The 21,943-nt window shown below is 42.5% G+C and overlaps 1 protein-coding gene across 1 annotated transcript in view; it reads left to right on the forward strand.

The window, feature by feature from the left end:
* eps8l3b (EPS8 signaling adaptor L3b) overlaps positions 1-21,943 on the forward strand; it is a 90,560-nt gene that overhangs the window by 23,920 nt on the left and 44,697 nt on the right. The window contains exons 2-5 of the mRNA XM_068057437.1: positions 6,832-6,913; positions 12,221-12,297; positions 18,033-18,097; positions 18,882-19,040. Of these exons, the coding sequence (XP_067913538.1) occupies positions 6,852-6,913; positions 12,221-12,297; positions 18,033-18,097; positions 18,882-19,040 (363 nt within the window). The 5' untranslated portion in view covers positions 6,832-6,851. The remainder of the gene's footprint in view (positions 1-6,831; positions 6,914-12,220; positions 12,298-18,032; positions 18,098-18,881; positions 19,041-21,943) is intronic.

The following is a 21,943-nucleotide window of genomic DNA, read 5'->3' on the forward strand; positions in this document are numbered from 1 at the left end:
TGATCCTTTGGCACTATATGAAGGAGGAAGGGAGATCTCACGCAACAACTTGCATTTATAGGGCACCTTTAAATGCAGTAAAATGTCTCAAGATGCTTTATAGGGGCATTTAAAAAAAATGACACTGGGCCACGTAAGAAGATATTCGGGCAGATGAGCTGGTCATTTATTTCATTGCTGTTTGGGGGACCTTGATGTGCACAAGTTGGCTGCCATGTTTCCTATACAGCAGTGACTGCACTTCAGAAGTACTTATCATAAAGTTTGTCATAGAATCATATAGCACAGAAAGAGACCATTCCTCCCATTGAGCTTGTGCTGGCTCTTTGGTAGAGCTGTCCAATTCGTCTCTTCCCTGCTCTTCCCCCATTGCCCTTCAAATTTTTGCCTTCCTATCTTCCTAGTTATTAACTGAATCTTGGTGCTGATATGTGCCATAAGTCTCCTTTTCTTGTTTTATTTTAACTTTTATTTCTTTTGTGAGCCATGGTGCATTAGCTATGGATGTTCTTTTTTCCTTCAAATTAATATGCATAATTTTTACCTGATCTCTCTCTTATATAAATGCCTTCCATTGCTCCTTTGCTGCTTTACCCTCCAACCACTTTTCCAATCTTCTTGTGTTAGGTCCCTTCTTAAATCGCTGAAACTAGCTCTTTCCCAGTTGAATATTTTTACCTTTGATATTTTCTGATCTCTTTCCATAATTGCTCTAAACCGAATTATGTAGTGTTCACTGTTAACTAGCTGATCTCCTACTGAGGAAGTCTCCATTTGCCCTACAACATTTCCCTGAACTGGATCCAACACTGCTTCCTTCCTTGTTGAACTGGAGACATATTGATTGAGAAAGTTCTCCTGTATAGATAACGGATGTTCCTCTCCTTCAGTACTATGTTTTTTCCAGTCTATATTAGGGTAATTAAGGTCTCCTAATATTATTACTCTATTTTTGTTAGACTCTTTTGAAATTTGCCAACAAAGTTTCTCATTTATTTCCTTCAATGGCTGTAAAGAGCGTTGGGGCATCCTGTTGTCTAAATGCAAGTACTTACTCTGTTTATGCGAAATGAGTTTAGGCAGTCCCAATCCTAGTGAGCTACCGTACAATACTGTCCCTAATTTGGCACCAACCGCAACGTCACTTAAAGAGAACATTGAATGACCAATGTGTGAAATGGAGAAATGTTTCTCTGCTTAGTGATTCTCTGAGGTTGGGCTGAGGCAGAGGTATATTGTTGCAACAGGGTAGAGGCCTTACTCTATCTGTTATCTATCTGTCTGTGTTACCCCTGACCTGGAAGTGCTTGCTGCTGACACAGGTTCCTTGGTTGTAACCTGGGGTGTAAGTGGGGTGTACAGGGAGGCTAACATGGGTGGCGGTCTGTCACTCACTGGCCCCCCTCCCCCAAAGTGTGAGGCCCTGGCCATGAGCAGAAGCAAGAAATCACATGGTTGCTGAGCACCGAAAGGAAACAATTGCAGTTGGGGTAGGAGGGAGCTCAGGCAGAGGAGGGTCAGGATTTCCTAGTGGGGCCTGGAGGAGAACTCCTGTTCCTACTGGTCCACAAGGATACGTTAAAAAGATTTTTGTTCAAAGAATTTACTTGGGCCTCTTCTGGTCTTGATCCTATTTTTGTCGGCATCTCCTGGACAGCGTGTCTCAGTGTTAAATTGGCATTGGGGTTCAAATTATTGGATTCCTTGGTATTTAGATATTTATGAGTCTTTGTGTTATGAGTATTTATGTCAGCCTGATGCTCCCTAAAACCTGGGAGTTAAAATGGCAGGATGAGGGAAAGCAGCTGATAGTGCCATCCCACCTTTTAACCCCTCGTATAGACAGTTCCCACCATGCAGGCAGGGTTAAAATTGTGACTTGGGTGTCAGAACAAACATGATTCATAGATTACAGGCTTAGCAACAAAGCTGATAAATGTAATTGCCCTTCCATTATGCAATGACTAGGTCAGTGAACACATGACACTAACAAGTGTTTGTTTATGCCCTTTGCAGTGCTGCATCAGGAGATATTGTGCATATGAGATAACACTGCAGTTGATTGGGGAGTGATGATTAATTTATGGGAGCCAACATTGGTGCTGATTACCAGAAGCACATCAGGCATAGCCGAAAATCACACACCACTCCCCTCAGAGTTATTAGCTTTAATGTTGGTACAGGGGGCTAGCCCATGTACAAAGTAGAGTGCAGAAGGTTCATGCCAGAATGTTCCACGATATCATGGTATACTTTCCATGGTACATTATGTCATCTGCAAAATATTTCTCTCACATAGAGGGATCAAGAGAAAGGTCACAAAAATGATGACAAAAGATTAAAAGGAGAGACCAGGAGAAATTTTCTTCATGGAGTGAATTGTTATGATTGCTTGAAAGAATTGTGATCTAGAATTGACTTCCTGAAAGGGTGAGTCATAGAATCATAGATTCATAGAAATTTAGAGCATGGAAAGAAGGGCATTAGGCCCATCATGTCCACATCGGCCAAAAAATAGTCATCCAGCTTAATCCCACTTTCTAGCTCTTGGTCTGCAGCCTGTAGGTTGCGTGACTTCAAGTGCATATCCAACTTTTCAAATGTTATGATGGTTACTGCCTCTACCACTCTTTCAGGCAGTGAGTTCCAGATGCCCACCTCCCTCTGGGTGAAAAAAATTCCCCTAAACCTCCTACCTCTTACCCCAAATCTATACCCCCAGTCATGGACCCCTCAACCAAGTGGATAGGGCTGTTAGGAAGGGAGCTCCAGGATTTTGACCCAACCACAGTGAAGGTTCAACCAACTTTTGTTGAACCAACAAAAGTTTTGGTTTTGAAAAAAAAACCAACCAAAAGGTTGGTTTTGACCCAACCAACAGCAATATATTTCCAAGTCAGGATGATGTGTGGCTTGGAGGGGAACCTGGAGTTGGTGGTGTTCCCATGCATCTGCTGCCCTTGTCCTTCTAGGTGATAAAGGTTGTGGGTATGGAAGGTGCTGTCAAAAGAGCCTTGGCGAGTTGCTACAGTGCATCTTCTGGATGGTACACACTGCTGCCACTGTACACCGGTGGTGGAGGGAGTGAATGTTGAACATGGTGGATAGGGTACCGATCAAGCGAGCTGCTTTGTCCTGGATGATGTCGAGCTTCTTGAGTGTTGTTGGAGCTGCATCCATCCAGGCAAGTGGAGAGTATTCCATCACACTCTTGACTTGTGCCTTGTAGATGGCGGACAGGTTTTGGGGAGTTGAGAAAGGGTAGTTAGAAACAAACCTCTTCGTAAATTAATACAACACAGACGAAGCCATTCAGCCCGTTGTGTCTGTGCCAGCTCTTCGAAAGAGCTATAAAACCAATTAGTCCCACTGCCCTGCTTATTCCTGTTGATTTCCTCTTCACATATATATCCAATTCCCTTTTAAAAGTTAATATTGAATCTATTTCCACCGCTCTTTCAGGCAGTGCATTCCAGATCATAACATGCCATATAAAAATAACACAAAAATTCTCCTCTCTGGTTCTTTTGCCAATTACCTTAAATCTGTGTCCTCTGGTTACCTACCTTTCTGCCAGTGGAAACCTTTCTTCCTTATTTACTCTATCAAAACCCTTCATAATTTTGAACACCTCTATTACATTTCTTGTAAACCTTCCTTTTTAACATCATGATGCGGTACAAATTCTAGACCCGAGCAATTCACTGTACATTAGCAGCACTCAATAGAACACACACAGCTGCTCTGCAATGGGGCCTTGTAAGATATACAATGGGATTCTAAATGCAAAATATTAATTGTTGCAGGCAACTCAATAAAAGCTTACACAGTTTTCTGCAGTGATTTAAGTGATTATATATTTAAACTTGCACTTGGAAAACAGAAGTGGTGGTTTGAGTGTGTGTGTTTGTAAATCTACATATGGGGTAGGTTCCTGTTTGTCTCAAATCTCAATCAGCTATAGAATCATAGAATTTTATATCACAACATGTCCCAATGTGCTTGCACTAGCTCTTAAAAAACTATCCATTTATATGCATTCCCCTGCAATTTCCAAACTCCTGGTTAATTTTTTTCTTTTTTCAAATTATTATTCCTTTTCTCTTAAAGGCTATTCTGGATTCTGCTTCCATCTCTGTTCCTTGTAGAGTATTCCAAGTCCTAACAGCATATTATAAAATTTCCCCCTTCACTTAGAATACAAGGTAAATGTTAGAAAATTGAACAGTATTTTTCTTTTGAATGGAAAAAGCTGCCTGCCTAAGGTCTGCAGGATAAATCATGTGATGCTGCTGCCTACTGAGGCACTAAGACCACCAGAAAAGATGCCTTTCACCACCAACATTGCAGCACTCCCTTTGTCCTGCATTGGAGTGTCAGTCGAGATCAGGGTTGTCCAACATACAGCCAGTGGGCCAGGATCCAGCCTGCCAAAGGTTTCCATCCAGCCCGTGAGTGTAAACTGTACCCAGGGCCGATCCTCATCCTCGCTGGGGCTCCGTGACTGGAGATGGGAAATTTCCCTTTGTCTTCTTCTTGCAGACTCGGACTTTCTAAAAACATCACGCTGTCAGTTTTACAGCTGACATCTGCTGAAGCGGGAACGTGCTTCCCAACTTTGACAGACTCAAGGTTTTCTGACTTTTTTTTAAAAACCTGCCAAAAACCCCGAATCTATCCGATGTTGGGAAGCGCATCCCTGCTTCAGCGTCTGTCAGCTGTGAAACTCAGCACGACGTTTTTAAACAAACTGACCAACCACAGAGCTGCTTTGCTGTGCGCTCCCACTCAACACAACTGTCGGTGGGGTGGGGGAAACAAAGAGAGAGAGCGGAACAGAGAGAGAGGAATAGAGAGGGGGAAACAAAGAGGGGGGGAACAGAGAGAGAGGAGAAAACGGCGAGAGAGGCAAAAACAGAGTGAGAGAAGGTAACAGAGAGAGAGAGGGGGGTACAGAGAGACAGGGGGAACAGAGAGAGAGGGAGGACAGAGTGAGGAGGGGAACAGGGGGGCAGAGAGATGGGAGGAACAGAGTGGGGGAACACAGAGAGGGAGGATGACATGGAGGGGGGGGAACAATACAGAGAGGGGGATCACGGGTAGAGAGAGTGACAGATACAGAGATAGAGATCAAGATCACTCCTGACAAATGGATATCTATCCATTATACTCAGTATCGCTACTTCAAGTGTGCAGGCAGAGATTGACTACTTATGCAAGCAAAAACAATGCCAGGTATGTCGCTAAATCAGTTTTCAATATAGTGATGAGAAAGTAAGTCAATAAGTTAGTCTTCTCATTTCAAGCTTCTTCACAAAAATGCACATTTGTTGTTGTTCTTATAAATTTTTAATGTCTTTATCTTCCGAAATTTGCTCACTGGCCCCTCCCCATCCCCCCCACATCCCCCCCCAACTGGCCTGAGCAAAAATCAGAATGCGGCCCTCAGCCCAAAAAAAGTTAGACAACCCTGGTCTAGATCCTGTGCTCAAGTTTCTAGAGTGGCATTTGAACCCACAAACTGTCTAACTCAGAGGTGAGAGTGCTACCCACTGAGCCAATGTTGACCCCTAAGGAGGACTTGCTTTCCAGAAAAACCCAGCACATCCTGCTCCTCTGAAGGTAACTAACGCCAGAGGCCAAAATAACACTGGTAGGACAACCTGCATTCACCGTGTTACTAATGCATCATTGTGTGCTGAGTGTGACAGTCAGAACCTGATTCTGGCCATCAGCCAAAGTACTTTTTCTTGTCAAGGGGCCATTTCATGTCAGAACATAAGAATCCATCTATTGGTGATCCCAGTAGCAGGAGCAATTTAACCCCCAAAGCAGATTATTCACTTATTTTGCTGCTGCTCACACAACTCCACAGGTCACCTCACCAGTCCCTGCACAGCAGTGGCAAGGGAACCTCTTTAACACCAGTTTAAAGCTCACTATTGATGGGACTAATGCCCTCACACATACAGCAACTTTGAGCTGCCCAAATGGATGACATAAACAGTCTTGCTTGGAGTGGGCTTGAGAAAGGAGCGGAACCTTGGGTAGGGGGGCTGTTGGATGCGGTGGGCAGAAAGGGACAGAGTTGGATACTAGGAATAATTGACTAAATTAAAAGGAAAAATTTGCAAGAACTAGAAAGTTTCAGTTGCATCGTTAGCACTGACATAGGCCTGATGGATGGAATGGCCATCTTCTGTAATCCCTGTGATTCTATTGTAATCCATCATCTGCCTAAGATTAACTTTCCAATCGGTAATTCCTTTCCCTTCACCCCATTATATGCAATTCCAACAGACTGACGGTTTTATTTATGTTGAAAAATGGAGATGAGAGCAGGGGCATTGGGCCAATTGGATAGCTCTTTCAGAGAGCTGGCACAAACATGCTGGGCTGAATGGTCTCCTTCTGTTCAGTATGATTCTATGATGTGTAGGCCAATGATGTATATTTGCTTGCTGGCCTGTTTGTGTGTTGTTGTGCCTTTGGTCAGAAAAAAAAATTACTTAGTGGGACTTGATTTTTATGTTGTCCTGGCTTTCTGAAGCAGTTCTTTAAGAAGTGTGACATAAGATTAATTAAATGATGTCTTCACCCATCCCCCAAAGCTCACATTTATGTGCAATACCATATTTTCTAACTGTCACTAGTAATTAGTCTCTGTCTGATGTACAGATGAATTTGCTTTTGTCCTTAACTCCCTCTTGTCTTCTCCCTTCCCAATCTTCTCTTGCCTTACCCAACCCCCTTCTCATACTCAGACTCTTGTACTATTCTTACAACTCCTGTCTACCAGAAAATATTAAGGTTTATCCATTTCCTTTGCAGGATCCTAATCAGTGACAACAATGTATGGAGATTATGGCAATCGACACATTCCAGATTATGATGAAAATCACTCCCGCACCAAGTAAGTCTCTGAACTTACATTTAATGAGCACTGCTAACAATCGCAACTTAGAACAATTACAGTAAAATATTTCAGTACCTGCAGATAAATTGGGGCAAGTCAACTGATGTAAGCAAATCAAAATGACAGAAACCAGAGGTTTAGCTAGAAAAATATATTCACCAGCTGCCCTATCGTTACCTCCCCTTTCCCATCCCTTAGCCCTGCATAACCTATAAACCAGCCCAGTGACCCTTCGCTCTGCCCTATGACCTTTCAGTATTGCCAATTTGTGCAATTTTGGCCCTGGCATTCATTCAGCAGTGTTAATCATTGTTTTTACAAGTAAGAATTGATTTGATAAATTTCACCACGCTGCTTTTCTTTTCTTTGTTGAGTTTGAAATTATACAAGTTGTATTTATAAAGAATCTTTCACATCTTCAGGATATCCCAATGAAGGAATTTCTTTGAATGTGCAGTCACTGCTATTGCTTTGGCAAATGTAGTGGCCAACTTGCACATAGCAAGATCCCACTAATGAGATGAATGACTAGTTGCTCTCCTTTGGTACTGTGGGTTGCGAGAGGAATGTTGATTGGGCATCTGCTCTTCTGCACACAATGCTCGTTAACAGCCATGTGAACAAGTAGATGAAACTTTGATGTCTCATCCGGGTGCTGGCATCTCTGACATTACAGCACTCCCTCAGTACTGCCATGTCAGCCTAGAATACATGATCAAATGCTTGAAATCAGAACTTTCTACTTGTGAACAATGAGTACTACCAACTAAAGAAGCTCATTTGCTGCATGGCAAAGTAAAATAAAACACAGGAATAATAACTCCGTCAGTGCAGGGCCCTACAGTGCAGGATAAATGTAATTTATAATAATAAGTTAGTTAATACATTTTAAATTATAAACGTTAATCTCAAAATTTCTTAGCTAACTTCTCTATGTATTTTTTCATTCTGACTCACTCTCTTCATGCCTCTAGTAAGCACCCTGTTACATAGAACTATTGACCCTATAGTTTTCTTTTCTGGTGGGAAAATGCCTGGCGACGCCAGCAGTGGCATGACCAAAATCAGTTGCTCACCAGGTGGGTAAATCACTGGGCCTAACCAAGAATGCTCTGTGACACCGCGTCTTCAAGTTTTCAAAATATTAAGGGGAACAGATTGGGAGAAATTATTTCTGCTAGTTGGGGTGTCGAGAACTAGGGGCATAGTCAAAAAATTGGAGCCAGGCCTTTCAGGAGTGAAATTAGGAAACACTTCTTCATGCAAAGGGTGGTAGAAGTTTGGAACTCTCTTCCACAGACAGCAATTAATGTTGGATCAATTATTAATTTTTAAACTAAAATTGACCCATTTTTGTTAGCCAAAGGTATTAAGGGAAATGGGGCAAAAGAACATATAAGTCGCAGATCAGCCATGATCTCATTGAATGGTGGAAAAGGATTGAGGGGCTAAATGGCCTCCTCCTTTCCTATGTTCCAATGCCAAGGTCATGAGGTTGGCTCTTCAGCGTGACATTGGCTGAGATTTTGGGCACTGGACAAAGGTGTACATAATGGAGCAGCATTTGCATCATAAAATCTCAATTTCTCCACCAATAGAGATTTCTCAGAAGAACTACTGTGTTACAATTAGAAAGACTGCCAAGTGAACACGTTCCTGGAATCATTCTGCACCACATACTAGCTGGCTGGTGCTGGCCTCGATATATTTTGAAATAATGAGAATGACATTCAGTATACAGATAGATTTGACATCTGGGCTGGTGTAGAGATGGCAGAGGGTTAATCCTGGAAAGTGGGCAATGGGTGATTTGTAAAATAGTTCACAGATGCAAAAGTGGGCTATGGGGATAGTTGTAAATGGTGCTATAGTGGACAGCTGGGAAATTTGGTTGTGAAAATTGATTTAATTACTGGGATAATAGAGATTTGGCAGACTTATGTTACAGGAAATTAGAGAAGATGAAGATTTTTGAAATGTTTGAAGTCACCGTTGCAATGTAGGAATTAGCAGCAACCAGTGTGCCTACAGTAAACTCCCACAATCAGCAATGTGATAATGACCAGATCATCTGTTTTAGTGATGTCAGTTGAGGGATTAATATTGGTCAGGGCACCAGGGATATCTCCCTTACTCTTCTTTGAAAAATGTGTGGGATCTCACCTGAGAGAGCAGACAGAGCCTTAGTTTAAATTGTCATCCAAAACACGGCAACACCGACAGTGCCGGACTTCATCAGAATTGCGCTGGAGTGTCAGACCAGATTCTAGCGCTCAAGTCTCTGGATTGGGACTTGAACCCCCCCACAAGCTTCTGACACAGAGATAATGACGCTACCAACTGAGACAAAGCTGACACAGGTTTTAATAGGAAATGTTACAAGGAAATGAGATTAGAAAGTTTCAGTTGCATCATTAGCACTGACATAGGCCTGATGGATGGAATGGCCATCTTCTGTAATCCCTGTGATTCTATGGTAATCCACCATCAGCCTAAGATTAGCTTTCCAATCGGTAACTCCTTTCTCTTCACCCCATTATATGCAATTTCAACAGACTGGCTGTTTTCTTTATGTTGAGAAATGGAGATGAATGATTGGGACCCATCATCCAAAACATTTTCATCTTTCGGATGAGACTTTAAACCAAGGCCCCGTCCGCCCTCTGAGGTGGGCATAAAAGATCCCATGGCGCTATTTTGAAGAAACGCAGGGGAGCTCTCCCTGGTGTGAGTCATAGAGTCATAGAGTTTTACAGCACAGAAACAGGCCCTTCGGCCCAACGCACCTGCGCCAACCATCAAGCACCTGTCCAAAAAATAATCCCACTTCCCCGCACTCGTGCCTCAATCAACATCACAAAAACAGATTATCTGTTTATTTTCACATTGCTGTTTGTGGGAGCTGGCTGTGTGCAAATTGGCTGTCGCGTTTCCTACATTACAACAGTGACTACACTTCAAAAAGTGCTTTATTGGCTGTAAAGTGCTTTGGAACATCCTGTAGTCATGAAAGGTGCTCTATAATTGCAGGTCTTTCTTTTTACTGGGAAAAGAAGACAAAGTAAATCAAGATCTCGTGGTCAGGTGACACTGAGTTTAGAGTTTAAAGGATGAAGGATGGATAGGTTCTACAGTTTTGAGGTCTTAATAAAGATGGTGGTGGGTGGTGGACTGAGACTTAATTTTAACACAGTGAGGATACATGGGAAGAAAGTCTTGCATTTATTTAGCATTTTCATGACCTCAGAACATTCCGAAGTGCTTCACAGCCAATGAATTTATGAAGAAAACTGAACATGAAGTACAGGATATTTGGAGCTTGGAAAGATATCAGTAAAATGGAGAGAGACTAAAAAGGTTGTGATGTAGAAAGAGAGGCTGGAGGCCCGAGGTGAGAGAAGGGTCACCAAATGACAAACTTACCATTATTCCAGTATAGTTGGAAAAGAATTCTGTGTTGCAATTTTATTGCTCAAGCAAAATGGGTTCATGTCTTTGTCCTTTGGATAAATACAATAAAGAGAGGACAGACCTCCCTCCCCCCACGGCCCACCCCACATAGTTCCAATAGACTAATCCTTCTCTTTTCATTCATCCTTATTTTACATCATTCAGCTGTATTCCCTTTCTTTCCAATGAAACCTATTCTCATTCTTCATTGCAAACAGTTTGATTGTAAAAGGCCATTTACTATTTGCCCCATTAAAGAGAATTCAAACCCTTTGATCCATCCTGACACCACAGAACTACATGGGACCAAATCACTTCCTATTCATTCCTGTTGAGTAAACTTTCAACAAAGCCACAGTTCATTTAACAGTTAGATCTGGGTGAGGTTTCCCAAAGCCTCACCAGGAAAACCTGGATTGTGGGCAGAGATTGGGGTCTGGTGGGGAAGGGTCGACAATGTAAAGCATATGGTAGCTGTTCGATATGAGCTTTAAAACAATATAAGAATGCAACAAAATTCTCCCTACCCACACATACAGAATCCTGAGCTCACCCCACACTTTCATTCTAGTCTTTCAGATGGAATTAACCCATTTTCCAACTCTTTACTAATCCAAACTGGGTCACAGTTTATTCTAGTCTATTCTTTCCCTAGTTTTCTGTTATATGCAAAAATAGGTTTTGTATACCAATATTTCACCTGATCACAGACTAGATAAAGAAATTCTACACAGTGTTTAACTTTAATTGACATAAAATATTTCTCTTAATTCACTGTAGATCAGTAACTATTGCATGTGATATCACCAAGATTTAGTGCACCCACTTTATTCACTAATTTAACTGAGGCAGTACATTAAACGAGATAACATTTCTTCAAATTATTGGGCAAAATGATGGGATATAATGTATTGAGAGTTCAATTGTTAATATTGCACATTCTGTCAGTTTGGTTGTTGCCTCAGAAAGTTGTGTGTTCAAGTCGTATTCCAGGAGTTGAGTGCATAATCTAGGCTGACATTCAGGTGCAGTACTGAGAGAGCACTGTGCTGTCTTTCAAATGAGACATGAGACCAGGGATTTATCTGCCTTTACGGTTCAATGTAAAAGATCTCCAGGGAGTTTCACCAAAATTTTGGCCAGCATTGATTCTCGACCAATGCCACCCGAAACAAATTAACTGTTTACTTACTGTTCATGGGACCTTACTGCGTGCAAATTCACTGCCACATTTGCCTATGAAACAACAGTAGTTACATCTTTAAAAAGCTGTGAAATGCTTTGGGATGCCCTGAAGATATGAAAGGCACTACATTTATGCAATTCTTTCTCTTATTGTCATTTTTAGATAAATATTCTCAGTTATACAAGGCAAATTGTAACTAATTTGGTGGTAAAATTGACAGGTGCAATATCAGTTTAAATTTTTTCATGAAAAATTCCGCAGGCTCCTGTTTTGACAAGGACATTAACCTGTGAATTGTGATTGCTAATAGCACATGGCAGTATTTCACACTTTTTGCTTGGTTCAATTGGGTTGGCACATCAATGAGAACTGGGTTATCAACTGATGCTGATGGAGTAACAAACAACCTTCCAGTTTTAAAGTTCAATGTTTATGGGCTTGTTCAGTCACATCGGTAGATGATGAAATGCTATTTGCAAAAGGTAGGGCAGGATGAGGCCTGTGACTCATATTGCTGATATAATACTCCTATCATTTTTCACAACTTGATGAGGCCTGTCTGCATATCTTGGATTTATCCTAACTAAATTACAGACATTATAAAACCATAGATGGAAAACATCCACTTCATATTTTTATAAGCATTTTGTATTTTTTTCTGTCTCTAGTGGGTTTCCTCCTGAAAAATCCCCATTCCAAAGGTCTCAAAGTATCTCCAACAGACCGACTGCAAAAACCATTTATCGTAAGTGTTGATCTTTCAAAGTCACAAGGGTAGTTCTGCACTGTGTTTAAAAATAAGGTTGAAGAGCAGTCTGTTTATAGAGTTCTTACACTTATTCATATTTCCAAATTTTGGTAATTCATCCATTTTCTAACTGTGACATCTTTCATTTTCAAATGCCAAGCACAAAATTTTTCCCAATTCTCCCTCCGACTTTGCTGACCCTTTCTGGGTTATTTTATAATACTAATTCGAGGGATGTAGGCATTGCTGACAAGGCCAGCATTTATTGCCCATCCCTAGTTGCCCAACAGAAGGTGGTGATGGGCCTTCTTCTTGAACCGCTACAGTCCAGGCAGTAAAGGTTCTCGGTCAGTTTTTTGACCAAGCGACAACGAAGGAGCAACGATATATTTCCAAATCGGGATGTTGTGCGACTTAGAGGGAACTTTGGAGGTGACGATGTTCCCATGCACCTGTCACACTTGTCCTTCTCTGTGGTGGAGGTCGTGGATTTGGGAGGTCCTGGCGATGAAATTTGATAACTTACTGCAGTGCATCCTGTAGATACTGCGGCTATGGTACATGGAGGGAGTGAATGTTTAGGCTAGTAAATGGACTACTTTGTCCTGGATGGTGTCAAGACTCTTGTATGCTGTGGCAGTTGCACTCATCCAAGGAAGTGAAGAGTGTTCCATCACACCCTTCATATGTGTTTTGTAGGTGTTAGAGGGTCTTTGTGGAGTCAGAAGATGAGATACAATGGTAATATTTTTTATTCATTCATGGGATGTGAGCATTCCATGCTACTGAATGTCAAGGGGGGAAGTGATTAGGTTCTCTCTCCTTGGAGATGGTCATTGCCTGGCACTTGGGTGGCACAAAAGTTACTTGCCACAAATCAACCCAAGCTTGGATGTTGTCCTGGTCTTATTGTGTGTAGGCGTGGACTGCTGCATTACCTGAGGAATTGAAAATGGAGCTGAACTCTCTGCAATCATTCACAAACAGCCTTACTTCTGACCTTATGATGGAGGGAAGCTCATTGATGGACCAACTGAAGACAGTTAGGCTTCGGACACATTAAGGAACTCCTGCAGTGATATTCTGGGGCTGAAATGAATGACTTCCAAATACCACAACAATCATCATTGTTCCAGGTATGACTCCAGCCACTGGAAAGTTTGCTCCTGTTTCCCCTTGACCAGTTTTATGAGGACATGTTGCCACACTCAGCTGAATGCTGCCTGGTAGAACCAAACTGAGTGTAGGTGAATAGGTGAGAAAGTGCTGCTTGACAGCACTATTAACAACAGCTTCTATCACTTTACAGATGATTGAGAGTAGGCTGATAGGGTGTTAATTGGATGATCTGAATTTGTGCTGTTTCCTGTGTAGCTGTACTGTGTTACAACCAGGTGAGAAGGGGTCCAGGGTTCCCTCTCAGCCTTTGCTTGGTTTAACCATAACAGGGTTTAATTTTAGAAACACCATGTTTTTATCTCCCCCTTCAGTGAATCCTTGTTCACTGCTCCAATTGTAAGGCAAGGAAATCAGACAGGTTTCCTTAGATTTAAACAAGAAAGGTAGAAGTTTATTAATGTTCAACTCTAATCTGGTTAACGACTACGAATATGCGATCCGACCATGCTAGCATGCATACGCGATAAACACACATGCAGATAGAGACAGAAAAAGTAAAAAAGAATAAAGGGGAAAAGTTTGAGGCAATATCTGTTAGTTATTTACTGTCTTTTGAGTTCAATGTGGAGTCTTTGATTGCCATCAGTCCTGCTGTTCATTGGGGCCCAGTTCACACTTCAACTTGTTTCGATGACAGAGTCTTTTCTCTCTTGAGGTTTATGTGTCTTCCGTGGGTCTGGTGGCTTGGGAGAAAGTGAGACAGAGACAGCCAGGAGAGAGGCTTGCTTGTTCCAGCTTCGGTTCAAAAAAACTGCCTTCTTTTCCTTTCTGTATGGCACAATTCAAAAAACCCCAGTTTTCCCAGTAGGTTAATCATGTGACTAGTTCCTTATTTGGAACAGTCTTTCCTATGAGGTTTGTGGATTGTATTATCTTAGCAGTCCCTAGAATGCACTTCCTTACACCTACAATATCTGGTGATCAAAATCCATTTGGGTTAATTGGAGCAGGGAATAGTCCTTTGATTCCACAAGCAGTGTCTCTTAGTCTGCAAATATCCTTCCATCCCAGTGCCTGGTGAGCTTCAAACAAGTAATTTCTTCACTCCAGCAACAGTTTAAAATCAATGTTCATATGACAAAATTAATATGCCTTATTCTTGGCAGGTGGGGGTCTGCATAACAACAGGTCTTTAGCATTATAGCCAGGATATTGTGGGAGCACAAAGCATTTAATGTGTCTAGTGCCCTCAGCTGTTCCTTGATATCATGTGGAGTGAATGGAATTGGCTGCAGACTGGCATCTGTGATGGTGGGAAACTCAGGAGGAGGCCAGGAAGGATCATCCACTCAGCATTCTGACTGAAGATGGTTGCAAACACTTCAACCTTGTCACGTTCTAAGCTCTGTCATTGTTGATGATACAGATGTTCGTAGAGCCTCCTCCACCAGTTAGTTGCTTAATTGCCCAGCACCGTTCACAATGGGTGTGGCAGAGTTGTAGAGCTTTGACCTTATCCATTGCTTGTGGGTTTGCTTAGTTCCAGCTATAGCATGCTGCTTGCATTGTTGAACATGGATGTAGTCTTGTGTTGTAGTTTAATCAGGTTGGCACCTCTTTTTCAGGTACAACTGGTATTCTACAATCCTCATTGAATCAGTGTTCATCTCCTGGCTCAATGGTGATGGAGGAGTGAGGGATATTCTGGGCCATGAGATTACAGACTATGGTGGTGTACCATTCTGGTGTTGCTGATGGCCCACTGAACCTAGAACCTTAGAAATAGGAGCAGAGTTAGTCCATTTGGCCCTTCGAACTTGCTCTGCTATTCAACAAGATTAGGGCTGATCTTCTACCTCAACTCTACCTTCCTGCACTATCCCCATGTCCATTAATTCCATTAGTACCCAAAAATCTACCAATCTCTATCTTGAATATACTCAACGACTGAGAATCCACAGCTCTCTGGGACAGAGAATTCCAAAGGTTCACAATCCTTTGAGTAAAGAAGTTTCTGCTAATCTCAGTCCTTAATGGCCAACCCCTTATTCTGAGACTGTGTTCGAGATTCGCCTGCCAGGAGAAACATTTTCTCAGTATCCACCCTGTCAAGCCTTCAAGAATTTTTTCTGTTTCAATGAGCAGTATTTTTGGATAGATGGCAATCCTTTCAGCAGCTTTCCCACTGGCATTCCTCCCTACTTGGGCCTAGTGGTACGAGTGCTTCCAATTTTTTTGTTAAATTATGAGGATTTGTGTGTTAAACTGAAAAAAGATTCCATAGATGCTGGAACTTGTTTTTTTTTAAAAAGAGGTCATCAGAAGGTCTTTTGCACTGAGCTTGTAAACCACCGTTAATGGAAGAATCAAAGAATGCTAAAAACAAGCCCTTACTGGAAGGCACCTGTCTTCAGATAATTACCCAGCAGGTTTTTTTTTGGCTTGGGTAAAGATGTTTACGAAGAAGTGACAGGTCAAGATTTATAGGGGTCAGGAGGCTTGACTTTTGTGACATTGTTTTTGGTTTCGCTTTGGACAGTGAGTTGATAATATGGACAGTGTTAAAAAAGACAGTTGGAGAAAACTTGCCAAGAGAGTAAACCCCAGCTCAGCTGGTCCAGCTCTTTGAAAAGCCTGCCAGTTTTTCACTTCTTTGAGAAGCTCTGAGAAGCAAGTGCAAGAAACTACCTGAAATCCCTGTTGCTCCATTTTTCCTGGAAAGCCTGCCCAAACTGATGTTCAATGTCGCTTGATAAGAACTGTTCTAGGAAAATCCCAGTGACAGCCATCTATACGTACTTGGAATGCCAAACCAAAACAAAGGACATCTAACATCTTTCCATATCTTCTCTTTTTTATTCAAGACTTAGCAAGTATCTGGCCAAAGTATTCTTTTTGTCTGTTTTTTTTAATAGAGCTCTAAAGAGTAAATCTCTTTATTTTTTCGGTTAACTAGTGTACGTGTGTGTTTGTGAGGGGCCTAAGGTAAAAAGGGAACTTTTATATTTCAATCTGTGTGTTTGTGCTTTGCTTCATTACTGGTTAAGACTTGTTTTATAATAAACTGATAATTCTGTTAGTCAGTAAAGAAACCTGGTTGGTGTATTTTATTCTGGGATAAAAACAGAGTCTTTGATTGACCATATCAGTAACTGGGAAAAAATTTTAATAGATGTTGTGACCTATGGAGAGGTGGAACTAGAAAACAGTGCACTCCTCCCGCCTCGGTTGTAACACTAGACATTACACTTCTGCAGGCTATTCACCCATAAAATACCATTTGCGACTCCTCAGGTACTGAAGCAGTCTGTGCCCACATGCAGCAAGACATGGACAACATTCAGACTTGGGCTGATAAGTGGTAAATAATATTCATGCCAATGACCATCAACAAGAGAGAATCTAACCATCTCCCCTTGACATTCAATGGCATTATCATCACTGAATCCCCCACCATCAACATTCTGGGTGCTACCATTGACCAGAAACTTAACTGGACCAGCCATATAAATATTGTGGCTCCAAGAGTAGGTCAGAAGCTGGGAATTCTGTGGCAAGTAACTGACCTCCTGATTCCCCAAAACTTGTCCACCATCTACATGCCACAAGTTAGGGGTCTGATGGAATACTCTACACTTGCCTTGATGAGTGCAGCTCCAACAACACTCAAGAAATTCAACACCATCTTAGACAAAGTAACCCATTTAGTTGGTATCCCATCCACCACCTTATAAATTAATCCCTCCATCACTGACATACAGTGACAGCAGTGTATACCATCTAGAAAATGCACTACAGTAACTCGCCAAGGCTCCTTCAACAGCACCTTCCAAATCCGTGTCCTCTACCATCTAGAAGAATAAGGGCAGCAGATGCACGGGAACACCACTGCCTGCAAGCTCCCTTTCAAGTCACACACCATCCTGACTTGGAAATATATCGCCGTTCCTTCACTGTCGCTGGGTCAAAATCCTTGAACTCCCCACCTACTGGAATTGTATTGCAACTACACCAGATTAACTGCAGTGGTCCAAGAAGGTGACACACCATCACCTCCTGAAGGGCAATTCAGGATGGGCATTAAATGCTGGCCTAGCCAGTGTTGCTCACATCCCAAGAACAAATAAAATAAAAGTCATCACAGCCAAGCCCCATCTTGTTTCACCCAACATTCGCCCACTAGCAGGGGGCAAATGAATTGTGATCATTATCAGGAACCCTGGCTGATGCCTTCTGTCGGTGATACTATGGTACTTCAGTTCCCTAGGTTCTCTAGGTTCAGTACAATATTAGATCACATGTATCTCTGTAATACAGCATCCCTTTACCAACATTCGCCTGATCTACTGCGAATGAGTTTGCTAATCCTGTACAGTGGACGTCACAAAAGAATGAAACATCTCTTCATGCATTTTAATTCTAAGACAATTTAACACACAAGACAATTTTATATAAAAAAGCAGAATCACGGAGGGAGGTGACAAGCTGTAAGCTGATCTCACATACAGGTAATCTCCCTTCAGGTTAGCATATTACAACCCAACCCTGTGTATTTATTGCAGTCTTTGCTCTTCAATATGTTCTAATCATCTCTGTCTCTCACTATTTAACAGAGCAAAGAAAAGCTTATGCGCAGGCACTGAACTCTACAGACAGTCTCATCCAGTATCGTGTGGAGGTTTGTGCAACAGATTAAAAAAAAATTAATTTTGCTCTTAAGGGACTCAATATGGTATTATGGGTTGGGCTCAGCGCAATATCATGATTTGACAGAATGACTCTAATGTTGCATAGCAAATTAACTGTGGCTCAGTTGGTAGCACTCTTGCCTCTGAATTAGAAAACTGTGAGTTCACTACTGGTATTGCAGACACAGTATAACATTATAGTATCATAGACTCACTTCAGTATGATGATTAGGACAGGCTTGCTATAATGTTATGGCAGTACAAGTGCACTATATGACAGACATAATGCTATATTACAATAATTTAATACTTGTGCAATATTAGAGCCAGACAGATGGCGGAGTTCCCTCCCACCTGAATGCTAACCTCGCCTGGGCCCTACATAATGGACTTGGCCTCCACCAGGACTATTGGGCTGAGCACGCTCTACTGGCCAACAACCCAAAGTCCACTCAGGGAGATGCTCCCCCAGTGGGTTGGAACTTTCCACTTTCGAGGCGAGGGGGAGGGAAGGGGTTGCAAAATGGGCCATTGAAGGCAAAGGATAATCAGTAAGGATGCATAATGGGCAGCCAATCTGAAATAGCCAGTTGAGGTTGAAAATTCCATTGAAGGATAGGGTCTCAGGAAAATAGACAAGAAAAATAACTTAGAAGTGAGGGGACAATATTACGACAGGAAGTGCACTGCAGCTTACTGTAACTCATCGCCAGATCTTATTGTGCCAGCATTCACTTGTTCGTATTACAACTCTTTTCTGAATTCTGTGTGCAGCACCTGTTTACCTGTGACCTCAACTCAAAGGATATGAAAACAGTGGACCATTGTATCAAAAAGCTTAAGCTGCTTGACGCCAAGGGCAAAATCTGGGGACAAGACATGATTCTGCAGCTGACTGGCACCACTTTCAAAATGGCCGACATTGAGACCAAGGTAAGAATCCTGGGAAGACTTTAGCTGTGTGTAACTATCATCACAGTGAGTGGGGTGGAAGGTGGAAATAGAAGATGTTTCAACTTTTGTCCTGGGACCCGAACTATCAAACTTTCTTGGGGAACAACATAGGTGAGATCCTCAGGTGTCAGCACAGGTCAAGTACAACACCCAACTTTTCCTTAGCTGAGGTGTTTAGAGTGTTAGATTACAAAGCTCATGGTATGGGCCAGATTTCAACTTGAGGTGGGAGGGCGGTTCCGAAGTGGGCATAGTGGGCCTGACTGCATAGCCGGCCGTGAGATTTGAATGGCAACAAATGCTAACCTAGCCAGCAACACCACATCCCACGAACGAATAAAAAAAATTCCCAATTGTCGGTCCCAACTCTGAATCCTGCTTGAAACCGGTAAGAATGAAGTCCCTGCTGCTGAGCAGTAGTCATAATTGGTGATTGTGAGTGGGGCAAGGTGTGGTAGTCGGGGTTAGGCCCTCACTGGGGACCCATGGAAACTGTCCCTGGTAAGATACAAGGGGAGCGGGGGAGTTGGGTAAAATCACAAGTTTGGAATCGGGAGAGGGAGGGAGTAGCTCGGAACAGGGGAGGCCCAAGGTATGGGACCAGAAAGAACATTCCTGGTGCACAAGCAACTTTACATTTTTTTAAACGGATTTACCTTACCTTTATACTTCCTTGATAATCTTTCTGAACCTCAGCATTCCCAGAGTGAGATACAAAACAGACCTTTTCAACATGGTCTTGACTATTTACAGTCACATTACATCCTGTGAGAGTATTGAGCTATCACAGATGTTGTATAGGGTTTTGAAAGAATATGAGGCTAGAAATTACTGGGAATAATATCAGCAGCTGATCGCTTAACATTCGTGTGGCATTCGTCTTCTGCTATTTTAACAGAGGTATTATAACCCATTTAAAATGAATTGAACTCCTGGCCCCCCCCCCCCCCCTCCTCCCGCTGCCACAGGTATTTTACCCTTGGCGGCTGGACGGCAAAGGCCCCAAGAGCCCCGCTTGGTAAAACCAGGCAGTCTTCTTGCGGGCTGGAGAGGTGGGGGAATCCTCCTGATCGGGCACCCTGTGCCCCACAGAGGGCCATCCCCGAAGCCCCAACAGCCCCCAACGCACAACACTACCCCTGCACCCCCAACCCACCCGCCTTGCCTCACTGGGGCCTGGCCGATTGTCCACAGCGAGGCCCTAAAAACATACCTGAGTTGCGCGACCGTCCTTCCTGTTGCCTCCGATGGCTGGGTGTAGTCCCAGTAGTGGCCACCACTCCCAGTGGCACTGCTGGGACTAAGAGCTGCTGGCCCACTGATTGGCCGGCATCTCCATTAGGCTGGCCTTCCTGCCTTAAGGAGGTGGAAATCCCGCCCAACCAATTAAGGGCTTGGGAGCGAAAAATCCCGGTGTGGCTCCCCAGGCCTGGCGGAGGGGGCTTGCCAATGACTTTACGGCACATGGGCGGGGTCTTCTGCTCAACGTAAAATTCTGGCCCTGCATTCAAATAGCAGTCATGGGAAGTTGATATGAATGGTGCCCTGCTAATATCACCAATGGTAGTTCCTGAGTGTAGCACACATTCTGAAACATTTCACAGTAGAGAGAAGGACCACAGTGGTATTATTATGGAGATCGGATGGTACAGGACTAGAAAGTACAGTTCATCTCGCTAGTACTTTTGCCGCGCCCACTCCCTTAAATATCTGTCCAGATCTCCCATAAATCTTGTCCATACAATCACTCTACATTAAAGTACTTCAGACTAAGCTGCACATGTACCTACAATAAAACAGAAAAATGCTGGAATTACTCAGCAGGTCAAGCACCATCTGTGGGGAGAGAAACAGAGTTAACATTTCAGGTTGAAGACCTTTCATACCCTCTCTCTTCTAGACTTAAACCTTTATCCATGAGCCTCCAATTGGTGGCAATCTCAAATATATTATGGATGATCTTGAGATGTTATAGCAGTGCTGATTTGGCATTATATCTTAACGTCCTCCGCTCCCTCCATCATTCAATACAAGTCATGACTCAAATCTGAGACCTATATTTTGCACAGTTCAGTTATAATAACTGACCCATTCGGTGAATCCCTTCATAGAATCTTTTAAGAATGCTTCAATCCTGTGTTCGAACTCTCAGGTGAAGGAGGCTGTGGAGGGGAGAGCATGAGGAGAGTGGAAAAAGGAAGATCAGGTCAAACTGCCTGTAAAATAAAGCCTTGAGGTTTTTAAAATGGAATCTCCTTCCATGCTGTTTGACTCTATGATTATTTTAGAAAAGGTGGCTGGCTAGAACAGAAAAGATTCACACAGCTTTTTGTCCTAAAAACATAAGAAATAGGAGTAGGAGTTGTCCCCTCGAGCCAATAAGATCATGGCTGATCTTCTATCCCCATATCCCTTGATTCTCTTGGTACCCAGAAAAATTTATCGACCTCTGTCTTGAATATACTTAATGACTGAGCATCCACGGCTTTGAATTCCAAAGATTCACAACGCTTTGAGTGAAGAAATTTCTCCTCATCTCCGTCCTAAACGGCCGACTCATACTTGCAAGGGCAGAGTCACAAAGAAACACTGGATTTCCATATAAAAATTCTTCTTTCTAATCAGTAAGCCAAAAAGTTAACAGAAGGAGGACATTCAGCCCATTATGCCTGTTGTAGACCTAGCCAATTGATCCCACACCTCTGCTCCTTCCCCATAGACCTGTGATTTTTTTTTTCTCTTCAAGCATTTATCCAGTTCTCTTTTGAATGTTACTATTGAATCTGCTCTCAGGCAGTGCATTCCAGATCACAACAACTTGCTATTTTCACCACAGTGCTTCTGAAAAGATTTAAAAGGGGCAAACTTTTATAATAACTGCA

Source organism: Heterodontus francisci, chromosome 25 (assembly GCF_036365525.1).
Source record: "Heterodontus francisci isolate sHetFra1 chromosome 25, sHetFra1.hap1, whole genome shotgun sequence".
In the NCBI taxonomy this organism is placed as follows: domain Eukaryota; kingdom Metazoa; phylum Chordata; class Chondrichthyes; order Heterodontiformes; family Heterodontidae; genus Heterodontus; species Heterodontus francisci.